The 26,347-nt window shown below is 37.2% G+C and overlaps 1 protein-coding gene across 3 annotated transcripts; it reads right to left on the bottom strand.

The window, feature by feature from the left end:
* Positions 1-879: 879 nt before the first annotated feature.
* On the bottom strand, positions 880-26,324 carry Ctxn2 (cortexin 2). 3 transcript variants are annotated; one of them, XM_063248289.1, is made up of 3 exons: positions 25,615-26,324; positions 25,030-25,203; positions 880-1,316 (listed from the first exon to the last, which is right to left on the bottom strand). In XM_063248289.1, exon 3 carries the CDS (start codon positions 1,257-1,259, stop codon positions 1,014-1,016), a length of 246 nt encoding a protein of 81 aa, XP_063104359.1. In that variant the 5' UTR covers positions 1,260-1,316; positions 25,030-25,203; positions 25,615-26,324; the 3' UTR covers positions 880-1,013. The 3 variants fall into 3 exon arrangements, with proteins under 3 accessions (XP_063104359.1, XP_063104354.1, XP_005004618.1); XM_063248284.1 differs by having other exon boundaries at positions 25,132-25,203; XM_005004561.4 differs by lacking the exon at positions 25,030-25,203 and having other exon boundaries at positions 25,615-26,314.
* Between the last annotated feature and the right edge of the window lie 23 nt (positions 26,325-26,347).

The following is a 26,347-nucleotide window of genomic DNA, read 5'->3' as shown; positions in this document are numbered from 1 at the left end:
TACTGATCCTAGATAACTTTCTAGATCATAAAGCTAGTTTTTGCCTGGGGCCAAAATCAGAATTCAAATCTCTTGAATTTAAGCTCCTAATTTGAAAACTTATGCCATTCTAAATCTTTATTTTTGGATCTCTGTAGCATTTTCAGGGCATTGAAATTAGCAGAGATTAGTTTACTTGCCCAAGACTGCATAGCTAACTAATGGTGTCAGACTGAGAGTGGATTTTGTGTTCTGGGAAATCCCTCCTTCCACTGTGTTGTGGTAGATACTCTCCTCTCCGAGCTATTTGTATAAAGGATGGTGAAGGGAGCATTAGTCAGAGGCAGGTTTAGTTTGGATCCCAAGAATTCTTGGATTGAAATATTTTATTACAAGAAATTGTGCTAGAAAAATTAAAAAGGTCAGGGCTTTGTAAACATTGGAAATCTTTAGATTATATGGATTTGGGTATTGTTTGTTTGTCTTGGTTTGGTTTGGTTTGATTTTTAGTCCTTTGAAGCTTTTGGACTCCTGGCTATGCTTTAAGAATTCATATTGGCCTCCACAGGTCAGGGATTAGTGCACTGGTCTCATAAAAAATCCTGTTCTGTTTGTTCTTTGGACCAAAGGTCCTTTATGTTTAAAACCCAGTCTTATTATAAAGGCAGAGCCATCTGAAGTCTGGACTAGAGAGAAGGTGCCTGAGCTTTACTAGGGAAAGGAAACAGGATGCCTCCAGGATAATCATTAGCATCAGAAAAGGAGTAGCGCCTCAGATCAGGAAAGAATAAAGATAGTTTCTATGGCTGGAAGCATGTTTATGCTGTACTCATTAGAAACCTCCAGGCAGAGAGAATGGAGTGAGAAATCAAACAGTGGGTCATCATTTACACAAGACGGTTGATGGGTCAATCACAGATGTTTATTGAATTCAGTGAATGAATGAGTTCCTCTCCAGTACACACAAGGTACTCGCAGACACAGCCCCCACTTCTCTCACTGTCCCAACCATAACAAGTCTACATCTGGAACTCTCAGGCAAGTGCGTATTCAAATGTCCCTTTGTCAAACTCTTCAACTTCATCTTCCCATGTAGAGGAAGGCATGCTACTATATGGGTCTAGCAGAATTTTGAAGCATCTGATAATAAGAAGTCCCAAAAAGATGCACAAAATCCCAACGAAAGCAAAGCCAGTTTTTTGCTCCAGTGTCAATGAGAAAGTGGAGACTTCGTTGACGCTCATCTTAGCTGAAGAATTGCCGCAGTAGGTACTACTCATTATTCATGGGTACATTCTTGTGGTTCTTCAGAATTTCTGCTGGCATCAGTGCTTGGCCTAGGGACAAAATCAGACTCACTTTAGTTTTACCCTGGTATGGTATAGAGCAGGAAGTTGTTTCATAAAAATCTGGTAAGTTTTTTCAGATCCTCTTGACTTAACTCACAAAAGATGTTGGAAGACATCAGATATGAGTGAGAACCAAACTAGCACTGGAGATGCTACTTGTATTGTGGTGATTAAAGAATTACCTTTGTGGGTGTATGGAGCTGCCTACAAAGTCTAAATATAAAATCAACTAATTAACCCCCAAAGCCTTTACATCATTGTTAGGTTATCCCTGTTGCTTCTTTGAACTTGCTTCTAATTTTCTCTTGCTTTTTGAATGTGTAGATAATACCATAAATATACATAGAATTCACTCTGTTCATACTCTTTGAAATTCATACCATAAGGTGCCATTTCATCTGATATAAAATGATTCTTTTCAACAGGTGTAATATCTTCTTTCTTGTCACTCCTTCAGCTTTTATGTTTATGTTATGGCTGATACACTAAATGTGAATTTGTTAAAGAAAGCAATTGCATTTTTTAGTGATTAAAGATTTATTTGATCTGATGAGGAACCAGAGTGTTTTGAATTTTAAAATTATGTTAAGACCACCAATGCCTAATGTAGGGTCTTGCAAGTGACAGTAGCAAAAGTTGTGGGCCATCAGCAACCTCCATACTATCCCCATTAATTCTTGGTATCCCCTAAATTATAGAAAATTCCAGAAGCATGTTTTCTCTGCAAATTCAGCTTCAAGACAAAGCCCCTAAGTCCTCTCTTACCAGATTTTCATCCTTAAATCCTACTACATTGAGATTCTAAAAATAAAGCTAAAATGTTCAGAAAGTATATGCCAAACTAAATAAGTTTCCCCCATCTGATGTTGCAAGAAATTAAATTAATTAATCATTGTAAAAATAAAATAGCTAGTTAGATCAAGTGATTACTAATGTTTAGCAACTCGTCTTGAAAGGATGTCACCAATAGCTTGTCATCCAGTAACTGAAAATGCTAGACTTGGTGTTTTCTTTTTGTTATTGTTTCTTCTGGTTGTTTTCTAAAATTATGTTTAAGTAACTAGCCTTTGAGAATATTTTGGACTGAGTATCCTGAGAAGAATAGAGACAATAATTAGGGAAATCAAGGGGTGAAGGAAGTAACTATGAGCTTTGTAGCTTTCAGAAATATTTGGTGAATAATGCAATCAATCAATACCAATCCATATGTATTTTATAATGGTTTTGGTTACAGAGAATTCTATTAAACCTGAGCTGGCAGAGATATTCTCTACTGTTATGGTTTGGGTCTGGATGTCCCCCACAAAAAGGGGTGGGCTTCTGCAGTTTGTGATTGATTCATGGTCTAATGCTGGGATTACGGGTGTGAGTGCTATACTGCCATGGGGCAGGTAGCCTGCATACAATGTAAGGAAGAGAAAGAGGCTTGGTCTGTCTGTCCTCCTCTTTGGCTCTTGTTGCTTTTGCTGTTTTGTGCCATGAACTGATACCCCTCTGCCTTGCCACCCTACTTTGGAGTCAGTTGATTATGGACTGAAACCTCCACAAACTCTGAGCTAAATAAAAATGTCCCTTTTTAATTTGGGGAGTTGGGCAGTTTGTCTCAGCAATGAGAAAAAAGTAACCAAGGCAAGTACATTGTAGGGTATACTGGTTTTTGGAGATTTTTGTTGTCATTGTTTCAAACTGTTCTATTAAATTTCTTTCTACATATCAAATAACTTTTATACCTTACTGAATAAGAGTATAGTGAACCTAATTTTTTTTAGTATCACTTAAGTGACTCAGAATGATTTTACTGAAGACCAAGTTCTCATATTATTTATCCTGGAAAAGGCTTAGGAGAGTGAATTATTCAATGACTGAAAATTGACCATGAGCTTTTTTCTGGCTAAGTTTCTACTTCTCTTGTTCTCTTCAATTAAAATCATTTGTTGAAATACCTGTGTACCCTGGTGATTTTTTTTAATGAATGGAAAAACTGAAAAGCAGGATGTTTCTACCTGAAGATGCTTGATCAAGCCTGGGTCATGTAGCTGACTGGTCACTTGTTTTTACTTGCTTTTTTGCTTTACTTGAGCAAAAACTTGCTAGACTTTGAAACACATTCAGTTATTCAGAGATATGTGAGTGACAGGAGGAAATACACTTGGCTTATGGGTGGACACTGTAGTGTGCCCATCAAGTGTCCTCCTATCAATATCTTTCTGTCTGGTGTCTGTAGCCTTTAGCTGTAAGGGGACAGCCTCCACTGCAGACAGGTGCCTCACCTAAGGTCATGCCCCTTCCTAGGGAAGGTCGTATTCCACCACAGTGATAGTATACAGGCATGACTCTCTGGACTCAAAGGGAAGCAACACTTCAGCTCTAAAGTTCCACATGGGATCAGCTGAGCTGTTCACTGGTGCCCACATCCATTTGCTTCTCCACCATTCTGAAGGTTGAGCCCAAAGACATTCTTTGACAACCAGGGGACATACTAAACTCTGCTTCAGGGTCTGGTTTCAGGGGGCATCTAGCTTACAACAACTGGCATCACAAAAGTTAAACACCAGTCAGGGGTAGAAGAGCTGGTATTGGGGGTAGGAGGGTGAAGCACCAGGGCCAGGACCTGGGTTGTGGTCCCTGAGAGCCCCAACCCTGGTTGTTGTTGTCTTGTGTTTTGAATTCAGCTATGAATCCATCAAGACCTAGGCTTTTCTTTATTGAAAGTTCTAAATAGCCCAGCCTGTTTGGGACCCTTGTACCATTTGGGTGCAGTGGAACAGCTAGGTGGGTCTGGAGTGCCTGCATCCATCTCCCCATGTGTCTGGAGGACTGTGGATTTCTAAGCAAACAGGCAAGCATCACCAGTTCCAGAGGCCCAGCGTTCTGGGGTAAGTGTCCCAAGCACTCTCCCCCAAGCCCAGCTTGTTTGGGACCCTCAAGCCTTCCCGGTGCAGTGAAACAGATAGGCAGGTCAGAGGCGCCTACATCCGCCTCCCCATTCTGGCTGCACTCGGAGAACTGTGGAGTTCCAAGCAAGCAGGTGGGCGCACACTGTCCCCAGAGCCCAGCCTGTTTATGACCCTCACTGTCTAAGTGCAGTGAAACAGTTACGTGGGTCAGAGGCGCCTACATAGGCCTACCCATTCCGGCTGCACTTTGAGAACTGTGGAGTTTTAAGCAAGCAGGTGGGCGCACACTGTCCCCAGAGCCCAGCCTGTTTGGGACTGCGGAGTTCTAAGCAGGCAGGCTAGCACCACAGGTTCCAGAGGCCCAGCGGCCTGGGGGAACTGGGTGCCAGAGTTCCAGAAGCTGCGAACATAGAAGTGGATTTCCAACAGTCCCTGAGGAAGCTTTCGAATAACACTTGAAATACAGAAATATAGGAAAATGACAAAATGAAAGACCAAATTACAATCTCTAACCTAAAGAAACCCTAGGAGCAATGTATATTGAAGAAAATATGCCATACACCTCAAATATCAGACATAATAGCTACTGAAATAAACAAGCACTTCCAGGAAGCTTTAAAGGAATTCAAACTCAAGATAATCTCCTAGGTAAAAGAAGAAATGATAAAAGAAATGAAAGAGATGCCAAACATATCTAAAGAAAACACAGTTTAAAATTGGAGGAACTAAACAAAAAGATAGAATGTCTAGATGAGCAATATAAGAAGCAAACAATACATAAAGCAGATGCACAGAGATATACAGGAAATCAAAAACTCCACTGAAAGCTGTGAAAACCACCTCAATGAAAATGAAGATAGAATTTCAGACCTTGAAGACAGGATTGCAGCTAGTGAACAGGAAAGGAAGGATCTTTTAAAAATAACAAAGAATCAGGAAATAACAGTTCAACAACTGCAAGATGACGCAAAGAAAAACAACATAAGATTGATAGGGATTAATGAAAAAGAAGGGGCAACATAAAGGACATCAAGAGGATATTTAGAGAAGTAATAGCTGAAAATTTCCCAAGCATGGGATTGGAAACCGACATCAGGTTCAGTGAAGCTTATAGAACTCCAAATAGTCATAACCAAAATAAAACTACACCCAGACATATAATAATCACCATCCCAGTAATCCAACACAAGAGTAGATTGTTAAAAGCTGTCAAGGAGAAAAGGCAGATCACTTATACAGGAAAACCTATCAGAATCACAGCAGACTTCTCAGCACAAAAAATAAAGTCAAGAAGAGCATGGAGTGAAGTATTCCAGATCCTAAAGGAAAATGATTTTCAACCTAGACTGATGTACCCTGCAAAACTATCATTGAAAGTCGATGGTGAAATAAGATACTTCCATGACAAAGAACAGCTGAAGAACTTCATGATCACCAAGCCAACCCTGCAAAAAATATTGAAAGACAGTTTAGATACACAAAGGAAAAAACCACTAAGCAAAGCAGACAATTAAACACAACAGAAAGATAAAAATGCAACAGCAGAAAGATAACATGTCAACAATAAACCAACATATAACAGTTATAACCATTAATGTAAATGGTCTCAATGCACCAATTAAAAGAAACAGACTGGCAGAAAGGATCAAGAAACAAAATCCAACCATATGCTGTTTACAGGAAACCCATCTAACCCAGAAGAATACTCATTGACTGAAAGTCAAAGGATGGAAAGCAGTATTTCACGCAACAGGAATCAAAAAAAAAAAAAAAAAAAAAAAAGGAGGAGTAGCCATCCTGTTTGCAGACAAGGTGAACTTAAACCAACAATGATCAGAAAAAAACAAAGAAGGTCACTACATACTCATTAGGGGAAAACTCCAAGAGGAAGAGATAACTATCTTAAATATATATGTATCAAATTCCAGAGCACCCAGTTATATAAAACAAGTATTAACAGAGATGAAAAACCAAATTATCCGTAACATAATTGTAACAGGAGACCTTAACACACCATTGATAACAAGGGACAGATCAACCAGACAGAAAATCAGCAAAGAAATAAAAGAACTGAATCACACCTGTGAACAGATGGACTTCATAGACATATACAGAGTGTTCCACCCAACAACATCAGAATACACATTCTTCTCAGCAGTATATGGGTCATTCTCTAAAATAGACCATATATTAGCTCACAGAACATATTTAAATAAATGCAAAAGAGTTGAAATCATCCCTTGCATGTTATCGGATCATAGCGCTTTGAAATTAGAAATTAATGATAAAAGATACTGCAAAAATCCCACAAACACATGGAAACTGAATAACACATTCTTGAGTAATCGGTGGGTCACAGGGGAAATTAAAGAAGAAATTAAACAATACCTACAAGAAAATGAAAATACAGATACAACTTACTGGAATCTGTGGGATGCAATGAAAGCCGTCCTCAGAGGAAAATTTATTGCACTGAGTTCCCCCATCAGGAAAACAGAATGAATACAAATAAATAACCTGATGCTACACTTCAAACAGCTGGAAAAAGAAGCGCAACTCAAGCCCAAAGCAAAAAGAAGAGAGGAAATTATAAAAATCAGAGCAGAAATCAACGCAATAGAGACTAAGAAAACAATCCCAAGAATCAATGAATCAACGAGTTGGTTCTTTGACAGAATAAATAAAATTGATAAGCCCCTAGCCAATCTTATTTTAAAAAGGGAAGAAAAAGCTCAAATTCATGCAATAAGAAATGAAAAAGGTGAAATCACTACAGACTCTATAGAAATACAGAAGGTCATCAACACCTATTTCAAAAACCTCTACTCTCAAAGGTTTAACACAGAAGAAATAGACAGATTCCTAGAAACATATGAAGTACCAAAGCTAGATCAAGTGGATGTAAAACTGCTGAATAACCCAATCTCTATTAATGAAATTGAAAATATAATTAAGTCCTTATCTACAAAGAAGAGCCCAGGCCCAGACGGATTCACTGCAGAATTCTACAAGAAATACAAAGAAGACCTAATTCCAACACTCCTCAAACTAGTCAATGAAATTGAAAGGGAAGTAATCCTTCCTAAGTCACTCCTGGAAGCAAATATCACTCTAGTACCAAAACCTGAGAAAGACCCAACTAAAAAAGAGAACTACAGACCAATCTCCCTAATGAACACAGATGCAAAAATCCTCAATAAAATATTGGCAAATAGGATGCAGCAAATCATCAAGAAGATTATACACCATGACCAAGCAGAATTCATCCCAGGCAAGCAGGGGTGGTTCAGCATATGTAAATCAATAAATGTAATCCACCATATCAATAAAGCCAAAAGTAAGAATCACATGATCATTTCTATAGATGCAGAAAAAGTTTTTGATAAGGTCCGACATTCATTCATGATATGGACTTTACAGAAAATTGGAATAGATGGCCTTTACCTCAATATAATAAAGGCCATCTATGACAAACCAACAGCCAGTATCATACTAAATGGCCCAAAATTGAAGGCCTTTACTTTAAAATCAGTCACAAGACAAGGTTGTCCTTTATCACCACTCCTATTTAATATAGTACTGGAAATACTAGCCAGAGCAATTAGAAATAAAAGGCGTAAAGATAGGAAAAGAAGAAGTTAAGCTATCGTTATTTGCAGATAGCATGATGCTCTATATAGAAGATCCCCAAAACTCCATTGAAAGACTGCTAGATATAATAAATAAATTCAGTAATGTAGCTGGATACAAAATCAATACTCAGAAATCAATACCATTCCTATACACTAACAACAAAGTCACAGAGAGAGAAATAAGAGAAGCCGCACTCTTCATACTAGCAACCAAAAAAATGAAATATTTAGGAATTACTCTTACGAAAGAAGTGAAAGACCTATACAGGGAAAATTATAATACACTGAAAAAAGAAATTGAAGATGATCTCAGAAAATAGAAAGACATCCCTTGCTCATGGATAGGAAGAATAAACATTGTGAAAATGGCCATTCTCCCAAACTCTTGTACAGATTCAATGCAATCCCAATAAAAATAGCATCAACACACCTCATAGATCTAGAGAAATCACTCCTAAAATTCATCTGGAGTGAGAAGAGATCTAGAATAACAAAGACAGTTCTAAGCAACAAAGACAAGGCAGGAGGCATCACAATCCCTGATTTAAAGCTATACTACAAAGCAACCATAGTAAAATCAACATGATACTGGAATCAAAACAGAGCCAAAGATCAATGGAATAGATTAGAAGATACAACCACAACTACAAACACACTCAACACCTTATCTTTGATAAAGGAGCCAAACAAGTTCACTGGAAGAACGACAGTCTCTTTAATAAATGGTGTTGGAAAAACTGGCTCTCCATTTGCCAAAAACTAAAACTAGACCCATGCCTATCACCATGTACTAAATTAAAATCTAAATGGATCAAAGATTTGAATATTAAAACAAAAACACTAAATCTATTGGAAGACAAATTGGGTAGAAATCTTGAAGACATAGGGGTAGGTAGAGAATTCATGAACATGACTCCAACCGCATGGGAAATACTTCCCAGAGTCAATAACTGGGACCACCTCTTATTAAAAAGTTTTTGTGTGTCAAAAAAAAAATCTCCAGCATAGTGAATAGAAAACCCACAAACTGGGAAAAGATCTTAATGAACTCCCCCTCAGACAAGGGACTTTTGTCTAAAACATATAAAGAATTTAAAAAACTCATACACCCAAAATTCAAAGATCCAATCCAAAAATTGGCATCTGAGATGAATACACACTTCTCAGATGAAGAAATACAAATGGCAAATAAATACATGAAAAAATGTTCATCATCATTAGTCATTAGAGAAATACAAATTAAAACCACGCTGAGATTGCATCTCACTCCTGAAAGAATGGCCAGGATCAAGAAAACCAACAACAAATGCTGGAGAGGCTGTGGGGAAAAAGGAACTCTCCTGCACTGTTGCTGGGAGTGTAGACTGGTACAACCATTGTGGAGGTCAGTCTGGAGATTTCTCAAAAAGCTGGGATTGGTAGTCCCATTTGTTTCAGCTATTCCACTTTTAGGCATATTCCCAGAAGAACTGAAAGCATCATACCACAGTGATATATGCCCACCTATGTTTATAGCAGCACAATTTGTGATCGCCAGATCTTGGCAACAACCCAAGTGTCCAACAACTGAGGAATGGATAAAAAAATGTGGTCTTTTTATACAATGGAGTACTACTCAGCTATAAAGAAGGATCACATTGAGATATTTATAAATAAATGGGTGCAGCTTGAGACCATACTCAGAATTGAAATAAGTCCAACTCACATGTGTAAATACTGAATAGTTTCTCTAGTATAAGAAATGATTCAAATATATAAAAGTATGTGGTAATCATGATTCCCCATTATGTGGCCTTGAAGGCTTATAAAGTTTTCACTCATTATTTGGAATGGCTTTATTCTGGGCTTCTTGATATTATTACCTGTGATGAAATGAACAGCTATTTTGAAGAAAACAAGACATCATAATAGCTAGTGCTGATTTAATATCATCTGGTTTTGAAGCCCCACCAAACTGTTGCTCTTCTGAGTCCATTGGTTTTATCATGTTGTATCTCACTGGATTTTATTATATGTGATAGTATAAACAAAAATTTTTATAGGCAAAGAGATAATATAGAAACCGTTGTTCGTTTTCTGTTCTCTGGTTCTAAATAACCTGTAATACTTTCATCTACTTGAATGTTTTCACACTGTCTTGATATGTTTGATGCTATAGTATAAGAAGTTACATTCAAATATTTCAAGGAAAAAGACACTATGGTAACTACTATTAAGTTGGGTTATTTGGTGGTGAAGCACTAAGGTTGCTGAAATTGTCATGCTTTGATCTGTATTGTTATGTTGTTATGTCCTCTTTTATCTCAATCTCCCCTTTATTCATTAAAAAATATTTTTTATTATTTTTTAATTAAGGGGGAAAAATAAAAAAATTAGCAGGATATATTATAGTAACTTTTTTGATTTCCTATTAATTTGATTTGAAGTCCTGTGTTACTCCCACTATCTTGTTTTGACTGATTAGATTCTGTTCTGTTCTGTTTGATAGTATAAAGTTTGAGGGTATAGGCAACTACTTTGAAGGCAATAAGATTCACTATGATGCCCATTCTGGTTTGACTATTATCTTCTTTTGAAGTCCTGTAATGTTTACAATGTTTAGGTTTTATTGGTCTTGTTCTGTATTGTTTTGTTCAACTTTATTATACCTAATGATATAGGCAATTCATTTTAAGGAAGCAAGAAGCATTATGGTAACCATTGTTGATAACTGTGTACTCTGTTTTTACATCATGTGCTATGTCTATCCTGTTTTGTCGTATTTGGTTTCATTCTCTTCCAAAAAAAGTAGTAAGAACTATGGGAGTAATAAAATCCAAAATGTGTAAATTTTGTTGTAAAAAAGAGAGGAAAAAAAGGTGCTCTAAAGGATACAACTGCAAGTGTGTTTAGGTGTGTTAAGATAGATGTGACCATATTACTGAGTTTTTGTTGAATCATTGAACACAACTGTTAGCAGTCTCACTGTCCACTTTGTGTGCTTTAATCCTGTAACTTGATCAACTATTTCTAAGATGACAATATGTAATCTATTAACTAGTGATTTCTTACTGTTTTTTTGTAATTCTGTACTACTTGTATTCTTACACTGTTTGTTTGTTTTTTCTTTTTTTTTCCTTTTAAATAAAATTTTAAAAAAAGAAAGTTCTAAATAAAAAAGATATTTATAAAAAAAGTTAAACACCTGGGCAACTTCAATGACTTGTTCATTTTCTAATGAGTTCATTTTGCCAACAAGTAGAAATAGTTTACATTGATTATAACTAAGGTTCTAGATAAATTTATTTAGATGCTTTTAAAAATCATGATGTAGACATATACACAGCTTGTCCTTGAAGGAGTTAAATCAGCTAGTTCTTGGCAAATAATTAAGCCACAATACTCTGTTATGGTAATACTTACCAACCCACAAAACCGATCAACCAACTAACCACCAATCAAAGGTGTTGTCTAGATGTAGTGAAGAATACTCATGCTATTTATCTCTTTGATTAAAACAAGATGTCTTCCTAGTTAGAGTAAGAGAGAGAGTTAAGGTTAGGGTTATACCAGATAATACCTTTTGCTTAGAGCTTGAGGCAATATGTGAATTAGTAGAAAAAATAACTATTTCTTAATTAGTGACCCATTTCCTGAAACATTATGGGTGTCTGATAAATATCTGAGTTGAATTAGATTAAATATGTGGGAGAATATATATTTTGATGAATGAAGTTATTACTTTTTAAAAATCTGATTTTTGAGTATCCAGAAAATATGAAAATATATTTAGTTAAAATTAAATGAATAAGAAGAACTTGTATTTGATTTCAAAATCTGGTCTTGGGCCCAGCAATATAGATAAGCAGCACAAATGTCTGCCTGGCAAGCGTGAGGTCATGAGTTCGATCCCTGGTACCAAAAACAAAAAACAAAAAAACAAAAAAATGAAACAAACAAACAAAAAACTTGGTCTTGAAGATCGTTATAAAAATTCAATAGCTCTTTTAGTGTTTGTTGTTCTTGCTTTTTACTATCAAATTAGTCAACATAGCACTTCCAGAAACATTCGTATGATTTTTAGTATTTAAAAGTAGAGTGAGTAGATCTTTCCTAACAACTCTGTGAGTTTTCCAAGAAATGGTATAGTTGTTATATTATTTTGACATTAACTGGAACCCAGAAGTGCAAAACTGAATTACGTTTTCATTTGCAGTGACTTTGTTTGCATGAATATTTCTGATGTACTTATTCCTTCCTCCTCTGTCCCTGTTATCTACTTGAGTGCTATGTTACCCAAGAAGATGATTATAAGATACTTCAAAGGCTTTCAGCATCAGGTAGGGGAATGGAAAATGTATACATATACAGAGTCACTTAATAAATAAATAAAATCATTATTTTTAAGTTCCTTTAAGCAACAGACAAATGGCTATTACATGACTTTAAATAATTAATAACTAATTTATATCTCTATTATTGGTGCAAATACAGAAGAAATGCAGACTAACCACAGAAAATGCCAAAACGTGATCGGAACTTTGAAGATGTCAGGAAGTCTAAAGGGTTGAATGAATTTAAGGTAACAAATAACATTTTTTGCAAATGTATTCACTAAGCAAATGTAAATTGAGTGTCTGTTCTGTGTGGTGTCGTCCCTGGGCTACATAATTGTGACTTTGAGAGCAATGTATACTTGTCATACTGAGTGTCATGTCCCAGTAGAAGACCTACACACAATGACTTTAAAATGTCTAACTCAAGACCCCGGACAGCTGGGCCGGGCACACAGGCACATACGGGCCTTTGGAGGGCAGAGTAATCAGTGAGACAAGCAACATGGGGGTATGCGAAACACGAGCAAGCGGTCAGCATTTAGACTGTGCAGAACTCCACTGGCAGAAGACCAGTGCAGCCCCACATCCAGAGGCCAAGATCAGCTCCATGCGCGGCACATGGCTGGGATCTAACACGGACACTGCCACAGAACTGTAAGCACCAGAGGTATTTTACCACTTTTACTTATTGTGTGAGTGGCTAAGCCTTTCCTGTGTGGTTGGATGTCATCTTATTTTGTTTTATACTTTGTGGTTATTTTTGTTTCGGGGCTTCCCCCCTCTTCTCTTTAGCTGGTTCTCCTTTTTCTTTCTTTCTTGTCTTCTCTCTCCTGTTCTCCTTTCTTCCTTCTTTTTTTTCACCATTTTGGTTTCCTGCCTCTTCTTTTCATTTTTTTCCATAGATCTCTTTCTTTCCTCAACTACTTGAATTTAAACATTGAAGTGAGTAAACTTTGTCTCTTCCCTTTGGAATTACTCCTTCACATTTTATCTCATACTTTTCTCCTGTATCTTACATTTTTCCAAAACTTGGGTGACCATCCTTTGACCTCCGCCTTGAATCTACTGTGTTTGACCTCATTGGTCACTTTATCTTGTTCCCTGTCCATCTTAACCCCCTCCCCCACTTCCCACAGTAGGATAAAATCACTTCACTAAGGGGAAAGTCACTGAATACAAGTATATGCTATAGCTTTGATTTTGTTACATAATTTTAGGGTTTGTGTGTATGGTCACAGGTAGGAGGTTAACGGTTAACATAGTTTGTCAGCAGTTAAACTATACTTGAAACTATTGTTATTGCTAACTGTACTGCTTTAACCAGGATATCATACTTGTTATAATCAGTTTTTCTCCCTTCTATGTAACACTGTAATTGCTTGGGGTCACAGTCATCACCACAGCTCAGTAAAAAAGGATTGGGTGCTAGGTGCATCCTTTACAAATTGGGAAGGCAGCTCTTGGAATAGCAATAAAGGACCACCTGCATCTAGAAGACAATCCTGAAGAACAGACATCTCCTAGGGAATCCTCACTACTAGTAATAAAACTATCAATTAAGAAACCAGCAAGCATCAACATAGAACTCAAATTAAAATAATAAATGGGAAATAGAAAATGACAAGACACAGAACAAAATGCAAGCCTAAACAACCAGCTCACCTAGGACAAGGCCAGAACTCAATAAGATAGATGAAATTGGAAGTCAAACACTGGAACTTTCTGCAATGATAGCAACAGAGGTGAAAAAATAAATGGAAAAGGTTAAAGAGAAAATAATCTCTCAGGTACAAAAATAAATGATGCTTAAAATCAAAGATATTGATCAGCTTTGAAGAATGATGGAAACAAAAAATGGCCAACATAGGAAAGAAATGGAATCCATGAAACAGATCCAGACAGAAATCCAAGATGTGGGGAGCAGCTGAAGCTGAATATCGATCTTGTATGGGGCCAGTCCAAAACTAGTCTCAAGAACAGAGAATGCCTGAGGCAAGTCACATGGACATCTGCTCTGATCTCAAGAACCCTGGGTGCCTGAGCCGAGCCACATGGATAGGCTTTTAAACAGAGAGGTTTCACCTGATACTTAGTCTCCCAAGTGTATAAATAAATGCACTGTGGATGCTAGAGCTCGCTTGCTCCTTCCTCTCACTCCTTGTCCCCGCCTCCTGCTTCTTTCCCATCAGGAGACAGGGCTCGACACAACCTCCATTTTCTGGATTCTGACTTTTCCTTTTTCCATCCTCTCATTGTCCTCACCCTGGGAACATTGAGAGCTGCACAGATGCGGCACCAGGAGATTAAAACCTCCACTGAAATACATGCAACAAATTAAATGAAGGAGCGGATAGAATTTCAGACCTTGAAAATGGAATTGCAGCTAGTGATCATGAAAAGGTATCTTCAAAATAGCAAGACACCATGAAAAATCAATCCAATGGCCACAAGATGAAGCAAAGAAGAATAACGTAAGATGGATTGGGGTAGTGAGAAAGCTGGAGACTGCACAAATGCCATAAAAAAGTCTCCATAGAAATAATGGCACAAAACTTCCCGAGCATGGATAAAGAATTTGACATCCAAATAAAGGAAGCATATAGAACTCCAAATAGCCACAACCAAGATAAAAATACACCAAGGCATACAATAATCAAGATTCCAGAAATTCAGCACAAGAACAGAGTATCAGAAGCAACTAGAGAAAATAAATGTATCGTCTATAAAGGAAAACCCATCGCAGCATACTTCCCAACACAAGCCCTCAAGTCAAGAAGAGCTTGGAGTGAAATATTTTAAGTTTTGAAAGAAACAACTTCCAATCCAGAGTGATGTACCCTGAAAACTATCTTTTAAAATTAATGTAGAAAACTATCTTTTAAAATTAATGTAGAAATAAAATTACATGACAAAGAACAACTGAAGAAATTCATGAACACCAAACCAACCCTACAAAAAATATTGAAAGGCATTCTAGACAGAGATAAAATGACCATAATTCCTAGAAAGAAATTACCAGGCAGGGCAAGAAATGAAACTGAGGGGAAAAGTCAGGGACCAACAGGAGGAAACTATCATGACAGAGATATGCCAATACATATCAGTGATAGCCATCAGTGTACATGGCCTCAACTCACAATCCAAAGAAATAGACTGGCAGAATGAATCAAGAAATATGATTCAACAGTATGCTGTATATAAGAAACACAGCTAAATCAAAAAGAAATTCATAGACTGAAAGTCAAAGGGTGGAAAACAATGCTCCATGCAATAGAAACTGAGAAAAGATCAGGGATAGCTATCTTATTTGCAAACAATATGAACTTCAAACCAAGAAAGATCAAAAGATTAAAGAAGGTTACTGTATACCTGTTAGGCAAAACTTCAAGAGAAAGAGATAACAATCATAAATATCTATGGATCAATTATGAGATTACATAACTATATAAGATAATTACTAATATAGACATGAAAAATCAAATAAGTAATATATAATTGTAACAGGAGACCTTATCTACCCCACTGGCACAAAGAGATAGATCAACTAAACAAAAAATTAGCAAAAAGATCAGAACTGAACCAAACCTGTGAACAAATGGATTTAGTAGATATTTTCATGAAATTCCACCCAACATCATCAGAGAATACACATTCTTCTCAGCTGCACATGGGACATTCTCTAAAATACAACATATACTAGCCCACTGAACATTCTTAAATGCCAAGGGATTGAAATTATCCCATGCATATTATCTGACCATAGTGCAGTGAAATTGGAAATCAATGGCCAAAAAAAACTGCAAAAACTCCATAAACACATGAAAATTCAGTAACACCTTTCTAAACAACCAATGGGTCATAGATGAAACCAAGGAAGAAATTAAGTAATTTCCACAGCTAAACTAGAATGCAGATACAACATACTGGAACTTATGGGACACAATGAAAGTAGTCCTAAGAGGAACATTTATAGTGAGGAATTCTCACATCAGGAACAATGAACAAGCACAAATAACCCAATGTTGAAGCTAAGCTTCTAGAAAAAGAAGAGAAAGACAAGCCCAAAGCACATGAAAGAGAGGAAATGATAAAGATCAGAGGAGAAATTACTGCAGTGGAGACTAAGAAAATAATATGAAGAATTAATGAATCAAAGAATTGGTTCTTTGGAAGAATAGATAAAATTGATAGACCCTTAGTCAACCCTTATCAAAAAGGAAAAAAGGACTCACATTCATGCACTGAGTAATGAAAAAGGGTCAAATCATTATAGATCTTGTGGAAATTCAAAACATCATTAATAACTATTTCAAAAATCTTTACTCCCATTGGATGGTAAACACAGAAGGTATGTATGAATTATCAAAGATGAATCAAGGAGATACAAAAATTCTGAATGACCCAATATCAATTAATGAGGTAAAAAATGTAATGAAAAAATTACCAACAAAGAAAAACCCAGGTCCCGATGCATTCACGCTTAATTATACAAGAAACTTAGAGAATATTTAATGTCAATACTCCTCAAACTCTTTAATGAAACTGAAAGGTAATCAATACTTCCTCATTCCTGGAGGCAAGTATTACTCTGATACCAAAACCAGAGAAAGACCTAACCTAAAAAGAGAACTACAGAACAACCTACCTAATCAACATAGATGCAAAAGTTCTTAATAAGACAGTAGCAAACAGAATGCAACAAATCATCAAGAAGATTACACATCATGACCAAGTGGGATTCATCCCAGGAATGCAGGGATGTTTCAACATATGCAAATTGATAAATATAATACAACATATCAACAGAGCCAAAGACAATAATTACATGATCATCTCAACAGATGCAGAAAAAACTTTTCACAAAGCCCAACACTCATTCATGACAAAAACTCTACAGAAAATCAGAATAGATGGTCATTACCTCAATCTGATAAAAGCCATCTATGACAAATCAACAGTCAACATCCTACTAAATGTACAAAACCTGAAAGATTTCACTCTAAAATCAGGAATAGAACAGAGATGTCCACTGTCAACACTCTTATTGAATATACTTCTAGAAACATTAGCCAGAGCAGTTAGACAAGAGAGAGAGAAATGAAAGGAATAAAGATAGGAAAGGAAGAAATTAAATTGTCAGCATTCTCAGATGACATGATACTCCACACAGAAGACTCCCAAAACTCTACCAAAACACTTTAAGATTTCATAATTAAATTTAGTAGTATAGTTGAATACAAATTCAACCTTCAAAAATTAATAGCATTCCCCCCTTGCGCAAACAACAAACTTACTGAGTGAGAAATTAGGGAAACCTACCCTTCACAATAGTATCCTCCCCCCAAAAAGAATACTAGGAATCAACCTAACAAAAGAAATAAAAGATCTTAGGATGAAAAATACAGTACTTTCAAAAGGGAATTTGAAGAAGATTTCAGAAAATGGAATGATATCCCTTGCTCAAAGATAGGAAAAACTAATATAGTGAAAATGGCCATACTTCTAAAATTCTCATACAGATTTAATGTAATCCTAATGAAAATACCATTAGCATACCTCTCAGAACTGGAGAAAACATTCTTAAATTTCATTTAGAAATATAAGATACCTAGAATATTGAAAGCAATTCTGGGCAACAAAGGCAAGGCAGGAAGCATCACAAGCCCTGGCTTGAAATTATACTACAAAGCTACTGTGATAAGATCAGCATGGTACTGATAAAAACAAATGAACAAACCTGAGAATCAGTGGAAGAGATTAGAAAATATAGACACAACTACAAAGACACTCAGTTATTTTTGACAAAAGGGGCAAACATGTTCACTTGAAGAAAGTCTCTTTAATAAATGGTACTGGAAAAACTGGCTGTCTAGATGCTGAACACTAAAACTAAACCATGCAATAAACCAAAGTCAAAATGGATCAAGAATCTAAGTTTTAACACATAAACACTAAATGTACTGGAAGAAAATGTAGGAAGAAATCTTTAAGATGGAGGTGTAAGCAGAGACTTCATGAATAAAACCAAAACTCCACAGAAGTACTTCAAAGAATCAACAACTGAGATTTCATTACAAAGGTCTTTAGAGGGCTGGGGATTCAGCTCAGGGGCATAGCACCTGCCTGACAAGTGTGAGGTCATGAGCTCAATCCCCAGTACCAAAAAAAAAAAAAAAAGCTTTGTATATCAAAAGGAATCACCAAAAGAGTGAAAAGAGAACTGGGAAAAAAATTTTAGCCAATTGTTCCTCAGACAAAGGACTTCTACCTAGAACATATAAAGAATTTTAAAAGTCAGACCTCCCAAATTCAAAGACCCAATTCAAATATGGGCATCTGAGATGAATATACAGTTCTCAGATGAAGAATACAAATGGCAAATAAGTATATGAAAAAGTGTTTAACATCATTGGTCACTTGAAAAATGTAAATTAAAACAACGGAGATTTTATCTCAACCCAGAAAGAATGGCTATTATCAAGAATCAATCAATAACAAACACTGGCGAGGCTATGGAGAAAAAGACTTCTCCACTGTTGGTGGGAGTGTAGACTGGTACATCTACTGTGGAAATCTGTGTGCAGATTGCTAAAAACATCTAAGATTAGAGGTCCCATTTGACCCAGCTATTCAACTTCAGGGTAGTTTCCCACAAGAATTAAAAACACCATATCATAACAATATATGTTCACCCATGTTTATAACAGCACAATTAGTAATAGCTAAATCTTGGAAAGAAAGCAAAAGCCCATCAACTGAGGAATGGATAAAAAGATGCAGTATTTTTAGACAATGAAATATTATTCAGCTATAAAAAAGGATAAGCTTGAGTCTTTTTTAGGTAAATGGATGCAACTTGAGACCATACTCATAAGTGCAATAAATTAGACACATGTGTAAAACATCATCTTATCTCCTTAGTGTGAGAAGTTGAAAGAGTAAATAAGATAAATATGATGAAATGGGAAGAAGCTGTTCAAAAGGAAAGAGAAATTGAAATAGGGGAAAGGAGAAAAGAAGAAAGGAAAAGGAAAAAAAGTAATAGTTATACTATTAATTTCTACTAGTTCACTGAAAAGAAAGGTTTATGTTTTATAATCAGTTGTTTATGTCTGTATCTTATATAAGCAATTATTTTAAAGATAACAATATGCAATATATTAATCGTTGTTACTCTCCTATCTTGTTTTGAAATTTTGTATTATTTTTTTCTCTTTAAAACAAAACAAAATAAAATATGAAATGTCTAAGTCTAGTCTATGAATATATGTATTTGTATATATATTATTAAAATTCACAAATTCACAAATATATATATATATATAACCGTTGTTTAATTTACACTTTTCAAGTGACCAATGATGTTAAACACTTTTTCATATACTTATTTGCCATTTGTATTTCTTAAAATTCACAAATATATATATATATATATATATATATATATATATATATATATAATGCCAGACAATTGGAACCATAAATGTCATGAAAGAAAAATGAACAGGAAAGGGAATTATGGCAGATAAAGGCTACGCTTTGCATATGTTAGGTTAGCAAAGCTATTAGGTTAGCAAAGCTTCCCCAGGGAGAATATACTTGGCCAGGAGATTGAATAATGTCAGGGATGGATCCATGAAAATATCTGGGGGAGGAATGTGGAAGTTTGAGGACACTGCCATTCCAAAGGCATTGAAGTAGAAATAAGAATTTTATGTATGATATGTTTAAGTCAAGGAACAAAAAGACTAAGCCTCTTATTTGTGGAAGACAGTTTAATGGTTTCAAATGACACAGAAAAGACAGAACTACTGAATCTATTTTTGCCTTTTTAACCAATGTAGGGTCATCCTTAAAAATAACAAAAAAATCAATCAATGTTAGGTGATAAGAATTCTGGGCATGGTGCTACACACCTGTAACCTCAGCCACAGGAGGCTTAGGTAAGAGGATGGCCTTGAGTTCAAGGTTAGCCTGGGCTACATAGTGAGTTCATAGTCAGCCTGAACTACATAGCTAGATCCTGTCTCAAAAAGACCAAAAAACAAACAAAAAACAATGTAGTAGAATAACAATAAGACATATTAAATGAGTTTGAAGAATCAGATAACTTATAACTTGCACTTTTCAAAAAGTGCACTAACCTTGAGGCAGTTGTCAGAGGTATGGGCACAGACAGAGAAATGCTTCCATTTTCAGGAATAATGAGAAATTGTAAAAAATATGTATTGATGATGTGCAATTAATCTCTGACAGGTGATTTGTCAGCATTTAAGAAGTCACTAGAAGGTGACATGACTGTACTGTAATAAGCAATTTTTGCACTAGATGTCCGCTACTGTGACAAAACAGCTGAAAGATTAAATCTAAGGGAAGAGAAATTAATTTTGGTTTATAATTTCAGCGGTTTCTGGGCGTGGTGGCTTGGTCCGATTGCCTTGGCCCTGTGTAAGGAGAAACGTCACGGCAAGCACACCCTCTTCCCCATAGCTCATTTCCTTCCACGAGACTCCATGTCCAGAAAGTTCCACCACCTCGCGGTGCTGCCATGAGGTGCAACCATGTCTGCAACACATCGGCCTTTGGTGAGTGTCCCAGATCCAAACTATAGCTAATGGTGAATTCACTTTGGGCTTGGAAAGTTTATTACTAAAAATGGATCAGGGAACTAGCACAAAACTGTGTAATGTTTTTGGCAATGCATCTAACAGTCTCCTGTGATATGTTTATTAGGAAGATGTGAAACATGCCTGGATAATATTTTTATGCAGATTGTAGTTCATCAAACTACTCTTCCTTATGTTCTGTACCATGAAGATAGCTCTATAGGATCCCTAGCTTTATCTACGTCCTTTTCAGCATCTTTGAACAGTGGCCACACTGCAGTGACCACACGATGATTATCACACATGTCACGAAGTTATGCGGCAGGTAACAGAATCCACATTCAAAACAACTCTGAAATCTAGATTTCTCTACTGAAACCAGAGCCTAAAATTTAACATAAATATTTCCAAATGTTCTATGTTCAAGTTCAAATGTGAGAGACATAACTTGGCAGTTTATCTGAAATAAATCTGCAAGTTACAATTAATAAATAATTAATATGCATCAAACATGTGAGTTGTTCTTTGAAAAGCAAAACCTTTCCTAAGTTGAAGTTATCATAAATGATAAAAAGCACTAATGCCAGCATTATATTTCATATAAAGTAGATATATTCATAATATTTGCACCAAAATATTTATTGCATTGAAATTATATTCTTTTAGACAGGGCCCCCTCTCTTCAAAGAGATTCCAACTAGTAAGAGAGAAAATGTAGAGTTCTACAAAGGAAATAAACTTGTATTCAGTATCCCCTGTGGATCAAATAGAGCTTTAATTATTTTATTTTATCATCATAGCAACCATATGGGATTCATATTATTACCTCTAACATCTTGAGGAAAAATATTCAAAGAGGATAAGCAAATTTAAAGATAATAGAAATTTCATGCATTTGGGGATCAGGAAATTTTCTCTTGCAAGAGACTGTATTTGAACTGAATCTCTTTCTTTCTTTCCTTTTTTCCTTTTTTTTTTTTTTTGAGACAGAGTCTTGCTAGTAGTTCAGGCTGGCCTTGAACTCATGGCAATCCTCCTGCCTTAACCTCCCAAGTGCTGGGATTATAGGTGTCAACCACCACACCTGGCTGAACTGAATCTTGAAAGAGAGAAGGATTTAGATTTGGGTGTGGGACAAAACAGAAAAGTGCTAGATTTATTTGGAAAACAGTGTATAAATTTTGGTCCAAGCAGAAGGGAACATGGGAAACAAAATGGTGGAAAGGCAGTGTGCAGCCCATTTGTGAAACATGTTGACTGTGGGCTAAGAGTTTGCAATTTATTTACCTAAAGGTTGTTTGGTAACAAGACTAAAATAGACATAAATTTGAGGGAGAGAACATTCTGGAAAAGAGATTATTCTCTAGAGAAGCAGTAGGGCTGCATTAGTCAGAGTGTGGAAGAGAGTGTGGGTTTGAAATATGCTCACAAAGACAGGTGCTGTCGGATTTGGTGAGTGATGGAGCCCAGGGGGCCATGGAAAGTGAGGTGCTGATGCGTAGTACTATCAAGCTTGGACAAGCAGGAAAATAATATTTTTATTAACTGTAGTAAAGTAAGAACAAAATATAGATTTAGAAAGTAAACAAGAGGTTAGTTCTAAAATGAGTGAATTTGTGATACTCCCGCCTGACACATACGAGATCATGGTGTTCAGCATGAAATTTCCAGTGGGAAAATTATTTTAAGGGTATGATGGTCAAATAAACTTTGTGTGAAAGAATTTACACAGGATGGAGAGAGCCCAGTACATAAAAGTATTTGCAGATCCAAATTTAAGAGAAATAAAGAACTTTTGAGCTTGCTTAGAAAAGGAAATATCAAAGAAGTGCAAACAGTGCATACAGATATTTGAAGTGTTGTTTTGTTTTAATCCAGGTAGATGTGTATTAGATTGATCGAGCTTGGACAAAATATTATTTTCCTGCTTGTCCAATTTTGTTGTGATTCCATTAAGGTCTTGTTGGCTGTTACCAGGTAAGATTGGAGGTGGAAGAAACCATCAATTCAGTTGGGTCAGATGTGTCTAGGGTGTGGAGGACATCTGGATGGAGCAGGAAGTTCAGCTGGGACTCAGCAGGGCAGGGCTCCTGGAGGAGCCTTGATATCCTGCCAAGTTCTGCAGTGGTGATGAAAGCTGATCACTGAGCAATAGGCCTTGGGGTTGGCCTTCAGCATTATTTCGTCAGGTGCATGTCAAGGAAGGACGTTAAATTAAAGAAGAGTTAGGTATGATGGAGACTGAGGGAACAGTGCCAGGTAGTAAGGAAATTTGATAAAATACATTTTTCTTGCACACAGGTGTAGATGGTTAGGTGATGAGAACTACCATTTTAATAATAAGGTCGTGACCAGGTATTCAGTATTCCAAAGAAAAGCCAACTAAATTTAACTAAGGGCAAAGAGGCATGAAATTTCCATTTTTAATAAAAATTTTAAGTGGAGAAACAACAGGGTTTTATTAATATCTAAAAAGGAAAAACAGATTTTTCTATTTATCTTAACTTTTTTTGTTTGTTTGTTTGTCTTTTTGGGATATAGGATCTTACTGTGTAGTTCAGGCTGGCCTTGAGCTCACTTTGTAGCCCAGGCTGGCCTTGAACTCACAATGATCCTCCTGCCTCAGCCTGCTGAGTGCTAGGATTACAGGCATGAGCCACCATGCCCGTCTCTATTTTAACTTTCTACATTATACTAAAGAAAAAAAATAAACTAAAGGTCCTGAAAAGCAATCAAGGCTGGAAAAAAATCTGGCCATAGCTGGAGGCTATTCCTACACAAGAAAATATAACCAAAAGTTAAGCAACTGCCCAACAATGCATTCAGCAAACAGTCCTGGGACTCAAACACATAGGGATAGCAGTTGGAATGCTGGTATTTCAGACTCTAATTTTTCAAATTTTCCCTTTTGTTTGATTTTTGAAATGAATGCTTTCTCTCACTTCAGCATCAAATCTGAAGTTTTTGAAAATATATTTTAAGTGTGCTGATATAAAAACATCAATACAATAAAATTTAAGATGAATAGAAGAGTTCAATTATAGTGCTGATTTCTTCAGGTATCTAAAATTTTCAGTAACTAAGGAGGAAAGAAAGATTTTCAGAGTTGCTGGAAGGAATGGGAAACAAAAAATCATTGGCTCTGCACAGGAGACATTGCAATGGCTACCTCGGGAGGAAAACATCGGCTTAAAAAGTGGGAACTTGACAGACCAAACATGACAAGAACGAGGTTATAAAGTACAACTCTATCCATTAAAAATATGGGAAAACTTGAGAAAAATAAACAGGTAGGGTAGAATGTGCAATTGAGTAGTGCTAGGAATTAAACATTTTATGCCACAAAATAAATAAAATCATCAGCATTCCATAATTGAAATGTTTAGTTACAGTTTTCTAATACTACTGCATATAGGAAAAGACTGCTGTGAGCCAGGTTCTTTAAGTGAATGTTTAGGCACTTCAGAGGCAAGCAGTGAGGCTGAGAGTGCGTGATTTCTTTCACAGCAAGTGTGAAGCCCTGAAATGTGCAGGCCTTGATGAGTCATGGGGTTAGGCCAAGGATTACCTGTAGATATCAAAGGCCCAGATCTCACAAAGTTGCTTTGTAGTTAGCAACCAACAATCAGTCGTATAAGTAAACAAGCAAAGGTAGCATTTTTATGCCTGATAGAAGTAGCCCTTCATATATATAAATGGAAGTGGTATTTACTTCTTTTGTGAAATAAGCTTCCTGATTAGGAGACATAAAATTGCACTTTTCAGAAACACGAAGCTAATTCATTTGCACGAAACAATGCATACTTGCAGAAACCAGTGCTAAGAATGTATGCACTTGGCTTTTTTGAAAAAAAAAAAAAAACCTTCCATATTTTTATTTTCCTCAACAGGTTTTCCCCTTTTGTTTATCTAGTAATGGCAGTCCACACAATAAATCTGGAACAGTTAGAAGAGTGGAATGTGATGTTTTGGGTAAAAATTATTTTAGTGTTGCTTGTTAGATATAAGAATCTCTGATACTAATGACACAACATTCATAATTCGATGAAATGACACGTATACACGATCACCCAAGCTTAAAAACGAACCCTCCTATCTATATACCCCCCACACCGCACCACACAGAAAGGTTATTAAATCGTACTGAAGGTAGAGAGGAACAGAACGTTACGGAGGCCACCTCTGCACAGAGCTGTTAATCGTAAGGAACGGAATGGATGGACATGAAAGAAAAATCTTAAATCACAAACCCAGATGTCTTCATAGGTGAAACGCATAAATCTCAGAGTTTCCCTGAGATCCAAACCTTGGGATCTTCCCAGATCCACCCTAAAACCTTTCAGATTTCAAACCTTAAGAGAATTTGTCTTTTAAGAGCATCTTTGGATGACTCCTCGGATACTGATTCCTTCCAAAGCACTGGTCTGAAAAAAATTTAAAAAGCGTTTCAGGAGAGACACCTAGATCGTCCTGAGGATTCTGCCCGGTTTGTCTCCAGTTCTCTTTCTACATATTAAGCCGAGGAACCATGGAAACTTCCCATAAAATTTTACGGGAGAAGCAGCAGCAATTTGCACACAGAAACACTTTTTTTTTTTTTTTTTTTTTTTTAATGACAGCTTCGGCATCCGCGGTAGCATCAGGGCCCTTTCTTTTTTAGGATTTGACCTGCATCCCTCCTTTCCTCCCTCCTGACCCCCCCCCCCTTCCTGCTTGGGAAAGACTGGAGCCGGAGGGCGCGCCCCTCCCCAGCCCTGCACTGGAGCCTGCAAGCTGCTACTGGATGCGGAAGGGAAGGGGCGGGGGAAAGTAAGTTGTTAGCGGCAGTGTCTCACCTTCCATGCCTGTTGTCATGGAGATGGGGTCCAGCCAGCAGACTTAAGGGTGGCCTGTGTGGCTGTGCGCGCGATCGCTTCAGCAACCGCGCGCCAGGCGCGCTCTGGGCACCTGCGTGGGGACACACGACCGCGGCGACACGCTTTCCTGGCCTGCGTGTGTCAATGCCTGTGCCTGTTGGTGCAGACAGAGGCCCTGACCCCCCTACCTTAACCCCGAAGTGCATGTGCCCGCGCCTCTGGATTTGCTGGAGAACGTGTGTAAACACTCGCGCGCGAGCAGACGTGTCTGGCTGGGTCTGGGTGTGAGACCAAGAGGAGGGGAGGGCTGGCCAGCAACAGGCTCTGCTCTTCAGCCCTGCAGAAAAGGAAACGAGGAGGAGAGAGCCAGAGATCTCTTCCATCTCCCACCCTGAAGGCTGGTCACCAAGGCGCAGACCACTGTGGCTTCCTGGGGCGCCACGGGGTTCATGTATTTCTTGCAAAATTCCTCGCTTTCTCGCCCGCAACAGCCCACCTGTACCGCGGGCATTTGTTGTGCGTGAAGACAGCCTCGCGGGTCAGGAGGAGCTCAATGTAACCTCGTTTATTCTCGTAAGGTAAAGGAAAAGCGGGGGCGAAATCGTGCTGGTTTAACCTGAGTCTAAATGCGTCATTGGGAATTCTCCCCATCCCTTCCGGCTGGAGCAGGCGCCTGGGCGCTGTCCGCGGTGCTGAAACGTTGTGTAGGAAG

This window comes from Cavia porcellus, unplaced genomic scaffold (assembly GCF_034190915.1).
Source record: "Cavia porcellus strain 051 isolate PalLab524CR breed Dunkin Hartley unplaced genomic scaffold, mCavPor4.1 scaffold_1, whole genome shotgun sequence".
Taxonomy (NCBI): Eukaryota; Metazoa; Chordata; class Mammalia; order Rodentia; family Caviidae; genus Cavia; species Cavia porcellus.
This window is presented reverse-complemented; position numbering and strand designations above follow the sequence as displayed.

Bases quoted from the DNA above. Each gene is read 5' to 3' on its own strand.
- Ctxn2 (XM_063248289.1), bottom strand. From the start codon at position 1,259: ATGAGTAGTACCTACTGCGGCAATTCTTCAGCTAAGATGAGCGTCAAC.